At 31.0% G+C, this 13,298-nt stretch overlaps 1 protein-coding gene across 1 annotated transcript; it reads right to left on the reverse strand.

Annotated features, from left to right (window-relative positions):
- Window positions 1–544: 544 nt before the first annotated feature.
- LOC123893699 (dehydration-responsive element-binding protein 3-like) lies at window positions 545–1,534 on the reverse strand. Its single transcript, XM_045943485.1, has one exon. It carries the CDS (start codon window positions 1,437–1,439, stop codon window positions 876–878), a length of 564 nt encoding a protein of 187 aa, XP_045799441.1. The 5' UTR covers window positions 1,440–1,534; the 3' UTR covers window positions 545–875.
- Between the last annotated feature and the right edge of the window lie 11,764 nt (window positions 1,535–13,298).

The following is a 13,298-nucleotide window of genomic DNA, read 5'->3' on the forward strand; positions in this document are numbered from 1 at the left end:
AAAATTAAAAAACTTAACCGTTACAAACACGAAATTTAGAAGAGCACTGAATACATCATGCCTAACTACTTCACACACCCGTTTGTGTACGGACATTTAACGATGTGGTGTATGTTGTCTCTTTTCTTTGATGAAAATGATATTTTCATGACTCACACACTCATATACACATCAAACCAAGAAGAACCAATCACCACCCACCATTTGCCAATTGAAAACCTTCCTTTATTTGTCATCTACTTACCCTTAAAAAATTGAGAGTGATAGGAGTAAGAGTGGGGGTGCACATAATTAACACACTCTTTAATATCTTCATTAATCTCTTCACCAACAAAGAAAAAGTCACACTAGTTTAGTGACTTTAGAAAATAGCTTATCGTTAAATAACATCATTTCATTATTTCCCTTTCTATCTTTTCACCCTTTTTTTCTTTACCCAACAAACAACAACAAAAACTTTGTAATTATTAGACAAAAGTCTCTATAGAATAAGCAATTAACCACTTGCATGTCATAAAAATATTTGTTGCCAAAACAGGAAAAGTTAATAACTCAAATCAAATTCATTATTTACCACTTTCTTCCTCTCTTATTTTAATTTTATTAACCATAATAATTACAAATTAATTGAGAGGATGAAACAAGAAAAACACAACATGATACAGCAGCATACTCACTCATAACAGAAAAACAACAAGTGGCTGCAGCATAGACACACCAAAACATACATAAATTTATACAAAACAAGACAAGAATAGCTAGAGAACAGAACATTAACAAAAGACATGACCACATTCATAGAAACAAATGAAACTACAAAAGAAATGAAGATTTTTTTTGTAGTAATAATTGTAACAAACTCATCTGAAAAGTAACTAGCTATAGTTATTATAAACTCCATTCCAAATCACATCTTCCATGGTGTGCAAGCAAGGAGGTTGAAACATCCAAGAAGCATCAATAGAATCCATAAACACAAACTCTTTCTCAAAATCTCCGCAATTTCCCAACCGAGGTAGTTCAGTTATTTCACTCAATTCATAGGAGTTTGTTGAAGAAGGAAACTCCATGTGAGCGGCTTTGGTTGCGGCGGCTTGAACATCACGAGGAGCTAGCGAGGTAGGTCTCGGGAGCGAGTTAGCCAATTCAGGGAAATTGAGAATGGCGCCGCTTCCTTTTATACTAAGAGCAGCTACGTCGTGAGCTCGAGCAGCCATTTCCGGCGTAGGAAATGTGCCGAGCCATATTCGGGATTTTTTCCTCGGCTCGCGGATTTCAGACACCCATTTACCCCAATTACGCATTCGGACCCCACGGTATACCGGATGCTTGTTAGTGTCTCTGAGGCGTTTGATTTTTTGGGATTGTGATGGTGGTGATGGTGAATTTGAGGTACTATCAGTTTCAGAGTTTTGAGGTTGTTCAATAGTACTAGTCATAGTGTCTGGTTTTGGGAAATGGGCAGAGAAGAAATAAAGGGAAATTAATGGGCAGTGACCGTTTTTTCCGTCACTTGCTAATGAGACTTATAAAGGTTGAATTGATATCAGAAAGAGTTGTATAGTGTAAAGGACTAACCCCCCCGGACCCACAAGAGAAAATGGGTCACAAACTCGGATCCTCTACTTTCGGCTTTATCATGAGGTAGATCGTAGACCGTTAGATGAAGAGAGAAAAAATAACAGATTGAAAGACAAATAAAATTAAGTGTGTTTCGTTCAGTAATGAAGATAATTGAGTTTTATAAAATTAAGTTTAATAGAATGAATTTTGATTAAAGCGAATTACTAAAATGGGACATAATATAAAAATTATCCAACAAAAAAGGTATAGAATCGATTTTGTTGATGTGGTGCATTCAACATATTGCCTATTGCAACATAATGCAAAAGCCAATATTACGAGCTTCTGGCCGAATCAATTATATGATTTTAGAATTATAGAATTCAAATGTAATTTTCATGGTTAAAATGTGGTGCATTACTACATATTGCCTATTGGATTGCACACATACAACCAAACAAACGCTAAGGGATGAAAAGTCTGATAGATTATCGGAGAGAAATACTATATTGCACCAAAAACTAAAAGACAAATCTAAAATTAATGTTTTTTTAGACTATGGGTACAAACCGGTACATATATTCGACAAGTACCGAAATGAAATTTCTAATTTTTATTTAAACTTTTGACATGTATATCAAGTATTTAACAACAAATACAATATAAAAAAAGTATTAGATACAAATATGAGTATGAGTACGAGTACGACTATAAATTTTGGACTAGGCATAAGTCCGTGTTGAGAATCCTCCTATTTGATGGGTAACCCCACCCGGCAAGGTAATTACAAGTGGTACACGTACCAGCCTTGTTATGCCACACAAACTCTGCCCTCTCTGTGACTTTGCTGTTTAATTATGTACCGTTGTTTGTTTGTTTGTTTCATGTTATTTTCTTTTTAACTACAGCCTCCTGTTTCTTCACCCATCAATCACACTGTTCCTATATATGTATATCCTCTTATCACCAAGAAGAAGATCATGTAATGTAATGTAATTCTAGTTTATCACCAATTTTGGATCAAGATTGGCGACAGTTTAAATTTCACACAGTTCCACAAAAGAATAAATCTTAACCGTTTATTTGAGTGAAATCAAACGATCTAGATTGCAGGATTAAATCATGCAGCAACACAGTCTTAACCGTTGATTTAGATTAAACAATTGAAAGCTGTAACTGCATGACGCAATTACAACGCCAATTTTGACACTTTGGTTATTATGATGAGTATATTTTTACAATATAAACCGTACATAAAGGCACGACAAGTTTTGTTTGGTTAGTGGGATTTATAAAGGTTGTTGATGTTGTGGTAAGTAAGGACTCGATAATAGTCTCATTAGGCCTACATTTATTTACGTGTACTATATACTTTTATATTCTCACTTCAATTGGCTCTTTTAAGTTTTCTATGTACCTTTAAAAAGGTTTTATTGTGGTTTACAACTTTTCACGACCATAACTTTATTAGGGTAGTAGGGATACTATTGTTAATGTAATCACTTGGAAGAATTTGAGTCTCAAATCAAATATATACTCCTTCTAGATTAAAGACAGTTTAATTAGCTTAAAGAAGGTTTAATTATGAGTACTATTCACATAATTTACTTTTATCATTTTTTTTAATATATAAATGTTGTTTTATTTGTTTCGATGAATATTTTTAAAATATCAATTTTTTTATAATTTTTAATAATAAATAACTAAAAATGATCAAAGTGACTTTTTATTTTACTAATATGTAATTGTGTATTGCGAAATATGATAAAAATGATCATCTATAGTATCATTTATTTTGAGATGAAGTAAATACTACACAATACCTCATGTATTCCATTAATGCACAAGATTGTTGGTCAACTATTGAGTTATTGGCCAACTAGAGCTGCCAAATTGATGATCCCCAACTCTTTATCAAGGGCCCAAAATACTCTATCGAAAACTTAATTGAATTGTGGCTTAAATATCACATTTGTCTATGTATGTACACATTTTTTTGATTTTATTTCTTATATTGTTTTATTTTAAAAAAATATCCCGAAATGTGTAAATTTTGTTGATTTTCGTCTCTCATGTTGAAAAACGACTGTGTTTGTAGCTAATTGGTAGCTATAGCTACAAACGCAACCGGGAGGGACGAAAATCAACAAGATTTGCACATTCAGGAACATTTTTTTTAAGAAAAAATAATACAGTGACTAAAATAAAAAAGCGCGCGTACATACAAGAACGAATGTGATATTTAAACCTTGAATTATTTTTCACAAAAAGTCTAAATGTAAAATCGGCTTCCATGGCCCAAACTTTTATCATTTTCAATATTTTTCTCAAAATATCCCAAAAAAATCTAATAAATAGAACTTTCAGAATTTCTTAAATAAAAAGTAAGAAAAAGAATTCAATATCTGTTTTTAAGAAAAACGTTCTCAAAAACATTTTTAAATACAAAAAATCTGGTTCGGCGGTCAGTTATGGTATCAAGTGGTTTCAACAAATTCAGCGTCAATCATTATTGAATCAACTAACGATCGATAAAAAAAATTCAAAAATTTATTTCGAAACAGAAAATCTAAAAATGGGTTGAAGCCCCCCACAAAAAATGAATGTGACCATACGACTCATAAAATTTGAGACCCTTGGTAATTGGGCTTTTATAACACCTCTAGACTCAACTATATAAATCGGTTTTCATAAATAATTTTTCTTTTTATAATCGGTCTAAAATAAAATTCATCGCATATTTTTTCTTTCGACTAAAAAATTCATGGCATATTAATTATAATGTCAAAAAATCACCACATTATATATTTATTTATTTATTTTTTGCTTTCACCACCAGTTGAATCTGGTTCAGGGTCAGTTCTGACATCAAATGGTTCCCGCTCCCTCCCGATCGCAGTTACGGGGATCAAACCGCGGTCCTCCGTCAATCACCACTGAACCAACTAACGATTGACACCACATTATATATGTATAATCAAGTATAATATATTGCATAAAAAAAAAACAAGTAAAATATCGAATATGGTTTTTATAATTAAAATCATAAAAATATATTTGTATGATGTAATTATACTAAAATATATTTCAACACATAGAGTACTATTCCACCTGGAGGAGCAAGCTAGGTAGTACTATTCCTTTGTTAACTCTTAGGCTTAGCTACCCGTTGAACATTGGTGATGGTAATTCAATTGAAGCACATTCTAAACGTTTGGAGAGTAAAACAAAATTTCCCAATGAGGAACATTGCCTTCATATTTGTTCTAACATCTTGCACTCAGGTTGTTCTCTCTATGGTGGAAGGAGAAAGCTCATGCTTTTCTTATATTCCTCTAATTAGCTCATAGAATAATTTTTTTTTGAATGGCAAAATAAAAGTATATTAATAAATAATAAAATAGTCCAAGAAAAAACTTTGTTACCGAGGTTCTATCTTGACATGAATTATTCCTTGGTGTATTTACCAGAAAACTTTGTAACTGAGATGGTAGGGGCATGAGTATTGAGTTGTACTGTGACATAGTTGTGGCATGTCTTATGCCTAATTAATAAAATTCTTTGGTGTCACCAAATAAAAATAAAATTCTTTGGCCTTTTCAAAAAATAAATAAATAATAATAATAAAATAGTACAAGAAAAAAGAGTCACCAAAAGTACACTCCATATATGGCTATATATAACCTTTGATATTTTGCATTCTCACCCAACTACGTATAGTTTTTTTTTTTTTTTTGCATTAGCCCTCTGATCTTAAAGGAAAAAGGCCTAATAATTTAGAGTTGGGACTTGAAATAAGTAAAGTCTGACGGTTTTCATAAAAAATCAAACTCAAATTTTTCCGAACAATTCATCCTATGAGAAGCTCATAATTAGTTTAGCTTAATTTCTTAGTTATAAATACGGTTGCTCATAGTACTCTTTCCAAGAGCATCCATAATATTGCACACTAGCCCTAGATTCCTCCATATATTGTTTGTTTGCAATTTGCATGTCTTCCTACATCAACACTTGTGATGTTTATTTTATCTACATATATATAGTTACAAATTTATCCTTTTCATCATTTTTTATAAATGTGAGAGTGAAAGTCAAATTTCCATGCAGGGTACTGTGACATGTAAAAACTTGTGGATGTCTTTTTCTTTAAAATCCCTAATTTAAACTTAAGTTCTACCGTATCATTTTTAATGGATCCTCAACCTTCACTTCATTTCTTAGTTGGTTTTTGCATATGTTCATATAAGTATATATATATATATATATATATATATATATATATATATATATATATATATATATATATATATATGTTTGGTTTGCACACCATAAATTTAAACCGTCAGCTAATTAGCTCAATTTCACATAAATGATTACAAGATTAAATTAACTTGTATATATAACTTTACAAATATAAATAATAAAAATGAATCTTTTATAAAATAATGTACAAAAATAAATTTTAAATAAAAGATTTAAGAGTCCAAAGGAAGGAAGTTGTATTCCTGTGCCTCAGGGAAATGCCGCATTTCCCACATTCAATTTATCTTTGTCATGTACTCATGTTCGATCAAGATGAGTTCAATTTTTATTTTCAAATTTAAAATATTAATTAAATTTGAATATGAATTGTTTAATCTTAATCAAATGGTTACCTATACTCCAAATGCATTAATAAGGCAAATTCGACCGCAAATGTCAAGACCATCCATACAGATGCAGATTCTCTGCAGTATTCATATCATGCGGTAACACATTGTTTAAGATCTTAACCATTGATTTTCAGATCGGACGATTCAGATAACACATAGACAAAATCAACTCTAAACAATTTGAGACGTTGATTAACGATCAGATGTTTAGGACGAGTAACTGTGTGACGTGCTGCGTCAAATCCAAATCCTCATTCATACTTGTGTGATAGCAACTTGCTAACTTGATTGATTAATTTGATGAGAAATATATACTACTACTCCTAGTAGTTAATCTGTACTATTTGCTGTATAGTATTTCTTTTGAACGAACAGTAGTAAGTATTCCATATATGGAATCTGTTCCGGTTGTCTCCATAGCTATAGCTAGATATCTAGGTATAGGTTTTGTAGAGATTACATAGCCAACCAGCAAGGCATGTGATCGCTTTTAAAACAAAGAGACGGGGCCAATTATGACTTTAGGTTGCAATAATTTCTGTGTATGCCTTTTTTGATTCATCATTACAGTACTAGTATAATGCGATTAGATTTCTCTCTTAAATTGAAGTGATGGTTTTGCCAGTATACCTATGCAATATGCTTAACGATATTCAAACTTTTACTGTACTTACCATGTTATGACTTATGAAAATGTTAAATGTTAGCTAGATCTAACATAGAGAGAGTATTTTGGTATGTTAATAAAGGCTAGGAGTATAAAGAGTATAACATACACTGATGCACTATAACATAGACTTCACCCCTAAACAAACAGATGGCAAATAAAGAAAACAACCCAAAAGAGGGCACTGCATACAGCCATAGGGGAGGGACCTAAAAAAAGAATAATCAACCCAAATACACACCACCATATAGACTACTCCCTATTAATTAGGTTTTAATAGATCTGTTTTATTTAGTTTTTGTAATTTTCTTTTACGAAATTCGAATAAAATCAAACCGATGAATAACAAGTTAGTTCGATTTTGATCAACAGGGTTGTCATTTTTTTAATCGAGGTGATTTAAACGGGTCGCACATACACCTTAGTACATGTTCCATGACATTGAGGGCAACCACAAAGAGTAAGAGTTTTCGTTATAGTTTAGATTGACTATCTTGTGTTTCTAATAAGTTGTTTTATTGTTGGATCAATCCAATCCAATTATGAATTATTTAGTTTCTATTATATTCAATTGCTAAGACGATTCAAAAGTAAAAATATCAAATCGTGTATTCAAATCCATCCTTTTACTAGTGGTTAGATTCACCGATTCACACACAATAAATCCGAAAAAATAAAAAACTCGTATTCAAATCCATCCTTTTACATATCAACATTGCTACAACTATTAACTGAGTTATACCTACTAAGTCCAGCTGCCATACACTCCAACCCTAATTCCTCTTTTGCTTTTTTTTTGTTCATCAATTAGAGAGGGGTGATTTAGGATCAATTTTGATACAGAATCACCCCTCTTGATTGTTTTTTATTTCTTTTTCAATTCAATAAGTGATTTACACGTAATTTTAGGTTTCATTCCAATTTTTTTCTTTGTGATTTCTTCGTTTTGTCTAGTGTTGTTTTATTCTCGTCTTAGTGCAGAGTTATTTGTTATACCGTCTTCGTACGGTATTTGTTCCGTCTTTGTACGGTGTTTGTTTTGTTTAAACTTGCAGATTTGCTTCAATCCAATTTAAGTGCAGATTCAATGATTTTAGAGTCGTCAATATTGCATATCCAGAAGCATGACTATTCCGGACACTTGAATTTTATTATATCAATTGTAAGCTTTGTCATATTTGTAAACATTAAATCGTTTTATGTTATTAACTCGGATGTTGTGATCTTGTTCGCAGATTCGTCATTTTTAGTTTTTAGCGAATTTGAATATGTAATGATTTCGATTAATGTATTCTGCTGATTTAAATGAATGAATATCGTTGTTTTTTTTTTTAAAAAAAAAAAAAAAACTGAGTTATACCGACTAGACTAAATTTTTGAATCGTACAAGTTAATGATTTGATTGTTACTCCAAATTAAAGTACGTCCTACCAATGCAAGAGCTAGTATCCAAAAACAGTACTAGAAATTTGTCCTTTGTCATAGTAGAAACACCAGTCATCCTTGTTTTTAAGCTAGGAGCCACTTTCAATACCCCAAGATTGAACATTTTATACTCATAATTGGAACCATATGTATGTACATCGACCGGTTTCTTTTGTACTACAACTCATTATTAGGTCTAGCTATAGTATTTAAGTAATTCTTATTTATTATATTATGTTTTTTAATCCAAAGGTATCGTTCTCCTCCGCGCGCAATTGTTACATCTGAGGTAATTGACATTCATTTAAGAAATTGATTTCTCCCAATAAATGTTTCTCCATACACGTAGATTGGAGATTGAACTCATGCTCAAACATCTATTACCTGGTTGGTTATTTATTATACTTTTGGTTTTAGCAAGGAGAACTATAAAGACATAAAAAAAAATCAGTTATTGTATATTGAGATTTATTTTTTAAATAATAATTTACAAATTATGAACTATAAAGACTGGTTTTTTTTTATTGATAGACGAAATGACAAAAATAAAAAATGATTCTTTATAAATTCATTTAAGACTTATTATCTCATTTCTTTGAGTTTTTCTATAATTACAAGACAAACTCTGAGACACTGTGGGATCAACCCTATTATTAAGATTTTGACACATTGGAAAATTCTTGTAATTTATCTACAGAGCCATTATTGTGCAAGCCAAATAAACAGCTAGCTATAGCCCATATAAAAGCAAAATGAGAAACTCATCCGGCGAGATAATAAATGGAAACGGATTAGATGCAATAAGTTGTTATCATTTTTGAACCGTTTGATCAAAATTAAACAGCTTAATTCTTAAGACAATTTTTAAATTTTTTTTAACATAAAATTTAAGATTGAAATTTGAAACGTCTAATTTTAATTGGATGCTTTACATCTGTCGCCTGAATGACTGCATATATATTTGACTACGCTGAATCCATATTCATAATAAACTTCTTAACTTTAGGCAGTGGCTGTCTGTACTATTGACTGCTGCACTTTACATCAATATAGTCACAAAAGACAGTATATAATTCGTCCACCAAGTTATTATTATTGCTTTTTCAAATAAGCGCGTTTGAGCACAGTGGTAAACGATGAAATTGTACCACCAAATTATGAGCTGTTACCAGTATTTGATTGGAACACGTTTTGGACCCATAAGCTAAAATTAATTTTTGATCTATAGTGGTGGTCTTGTAACAGTAACAGTAACACATCATGCATGTACATGGATTGATCTGCAGTACAAGAAAAAGGAAAAGTTTTGGAGCAAGAACAGGTGCCACATATTTTTTCTTTTGTTAATTAAGGAAACGGGTGTAGAACCTTAAAATGAAACATCAGGACCACATTAAAGCATGACCCGACAAGTTAAGGCTACTCCAGATAAGATACTTGACTTTGATGGATTTTTCTGAACACGAATGAAATATCGTTATTGGGACAAATAAGTGCATTTTATTATACTTTAATAGATACTCTATTTTGTACGTACATTGGCCTCTCTTCTATAGTCTATATGCTCTATGGTTGGATTAGTCTTGAGCAGTCGGATTTTAGGTCAGATATCAAATTTTTGAAAGAAAAAAAACATATTAGGAATATAATGTTCTTGTGGCTGGACTCTGGATTACTAGGGCTCATTTTCTTGAGAATCAGAACAAATTAAAAGGAAAAAAACAAGAACATGTTGATTTAGAGTGATTAGAAGAACTGACCGGACGTTGAACAGCGGACCATCAAGTTTGAAGTAGACGATAAAGGTTCATGCAAGCACTCCGACATTTAAGTCAACATGAAAGTAAAGAGTGCGAGTTTTTAATTAAGACAGGAATTGCATACCTTAGCTAGTTGTGAGTAGGAAGACCCGCAAGGGAGTTGCTGACCATTGATGGAGTAGAGGCCATTACAAACAGTGCCTCATCAATGAATATATATGTTAATTAGCCAGTGAGGCGTTATTGGTTATTAAGGCGCTAGCTCAAAGGAGATCCGAGATTAGAGAAATATTCTTATGGGATTAGGCCTCAGCGCGACAAGCCTCAAAGGTGATGGCAAATTGGTCTTTTTGTTGTCCAAAACAATGATTGACGACCATTTTCAATATTGATTATCTACTAAACTAAATTAACAATATTTTGCTATAGATTTTTTTCAAGAATACCTACGAATTATTTCGTAAGTCATTACTTGATAGTTTTAAAGTTCACATGAACCACAAAGATATTACCTGGACACCTAAACTCTTGAAAAATTCTACATAAAATTTCACAAGACAATAAAGAATTTTTAGTAGTGAAAAATGATGATGTCCATAAAATATTTAATTTTTTAACATGTGCTCAAAAACACATTTTAACATTTTCTTTTTATATATAGAGCCCAAAATACATGATTGTTTTGAGTGTTACTATTGTGATTTAATTTGAATTGATTAATTGAAGAGTTGTTGGATACATACAAAAGCTACACATAACAAAATGTCGAGTAACTATAGCAATAAGGACTTCACTCTATTCTCAAATTCTCAATCATCTTTTTAGCTACGTCGACGTAAGCTAGGATTGTAACTTTTACGAGTGAGTCTACCAAACTACTGTACTATTTCCTTAACATCAACAAGTCCATAATTATTGGCAAGCATTTACAGACAGCAATATCAAACCATATATGCTTTTGGCAAAAAAAAAAAAATATAAAAGTAATCAAATGTTCAACTAGCCAACCACATAAGGAATCATTCGATAAAAAACAGGCAGAAATGCCGAAATTGATAGGTCGAACGTCATGACTGAGATTCGAACGTCAGTCTCTTCACTTTGTGTGTGTGAGTGTTTCTAATGATTTGTCATTTCATTTATTTATTATAAAAAGAATAGACAATCTAAATTTTATTATATATTTCAACTTTTTTTTTAATAAAAAATACGAGTTGAAAATCTTGATTATCGGCTAATCGGCTAATATTAATTGAACGAACATTGAGGTGGTTGACAACACACAATCCAAATATCTTAAGCACAACAACTCTAAAATGAATGGTTATTTCAAGTTTTCGTGATCGAATATCAGACCTCGTCATATAACTTTTTCAAGGTCCCTTAACTCACCAATTACTACGTACGTGCCACAATAAAGTATACATTATGATTGTTTAATATACTTTTGGGGGTATTTTCTTCTCTATTTCTTAATATATTTTTAGAATGCGTCAAGTAATTATCAATCTTTATAAAATGCTAACATAGTTGAGATTTCAGTCGTTCATAAATCATAATACTCCCTCCGGTCCTTATTATAAGGAACAATTTGGAAAAAACACACATACCAAGAAACCTTATCTTTCTTAATAAAAATTCTAAAATTTTACAATCTATTCCAAAACTAACCTTGGTGTATTAATTTATCCTTAGGGAATATATCACTCTAATTAATGCATAACTTTTGAATGGATACAATTTAATAAGGGTAAAAATGGAATTGTAAGAATAAATTTAATAATTATTTCTTATAAAAAGGACCAAATTTTTTTTCCAAATTGTTCCTTATAAAAAGGACCGGAGGGAGTAGTATATATCTGTACTTCCAATTTTTGCTTAAAAGAAAGTATACATCATGATTATTTTGTTTTGAACTTAGTATACATCATGATTTTATTAGAAAAGGGACATGGAAGGAAATTGGGACCGATAATGTAGTTCCCATTAAATAAGACTTTATGTTGCATTAAATCGCATGCATATTTTTTAGTTTGGGCCCAAACTATAAATTGCTTAATTAATTAATATGGTCCCTAATTTGTACGATTTCACGTTCACCCACACAACCTAAACATGGATGATATTAAGCAAAGTCCAAATAGGTTTATGTCCGAATCACACATGATTGAAATTGAATGCTGCCACAACCTACTAACTGTGCCTCTAAATAATGCGTGTTCTAAATTTTCTACTAATAGTGTTGAATTTTGTTCTTTTACTAACTAATAGTGTTGAATTGAATCAACAATCATGCTCTCTAGTACCGTATACTATTCTATTTGATTCCTCTTTAATAAATTCCGTATATTTATTTATGTTTGGCTAGTTAATTAAGGAAAGGTGAACTTTTCCATCATAAACACATTCATTGTATGATTATTGATTATCTCTCCATGAAAGAGATATGTTACCATGTGTTTACAACAGTGAATTTTGATCACTTTATGATTTTCTATCCACAAATTCATAGGCATTTAGTCTCTAATATAAACAAAAGAGTGAAGAAACAATTTGAGTCTCATAATTTTTTCTTGTTCAAATTCCATTCATTACCAATGACTCATTTATTAGTAGGAGAGGGCGGAACTTAAGTCATGTATTTTTCGATTGGTGCATCAATCCGATAGCATGTCTAGAAAGTATCTAATGCACTTTTGTAAGGGTTGAATGTACTATACTTCTCTTATTTTAATAATAATATATCTTGCTTATAAAAAGAAATGACTCTTTTATTTTTAGATTAAATGCAGTTTTTATAAGTTTTATAAATATTTGATTTTGGAAAATCTAATTATACTCCCTATATTTAACTAGAACTTCGACTAGTGCACGCACGGGTCTAATTAGCTGTAATATATAACAATAGAAAATACGATAGAAAATTTTTAATATTAAAAGGTATATGAAAAAATGGAGTAACATTATCCATTTTTGTTCAATAATAAATTTAGATAAATTTTCATACAACAAAAATCATGATATATTATGAAATAATTTTTTATAAACTACATTAGAAATTTTATTTGTATCTTCACCGTCTTTGAAGGTAATCAAAATCTTTTAACCTTATGTAGAAGTAATTTTTGAAATTGCAACATACAACTGACCATGTGAAAATACTAGCGACGAAAGATATATCTCAACATATTTAAGAGATTGTCTCTGACTTTTTATTTTAACTTTTGATTA

The sequence above is a fragment of the Trifolium pratense genome, linkage group LG7 (genome assembly GCF_020283565.1).
Source record: "Trifolium pratense cultivar HEN17-A07 linkage group LG7, ARS_RC_1.1, whole genome shotgun sequence".
Taxonomy (NCBI): domain Eukaryota; kingdom Viridiplantae; phylum Streptophyta; class Magnoliopsida; order Fabales; family Fabaceae; genus Trifolium; species Trifolium pratense.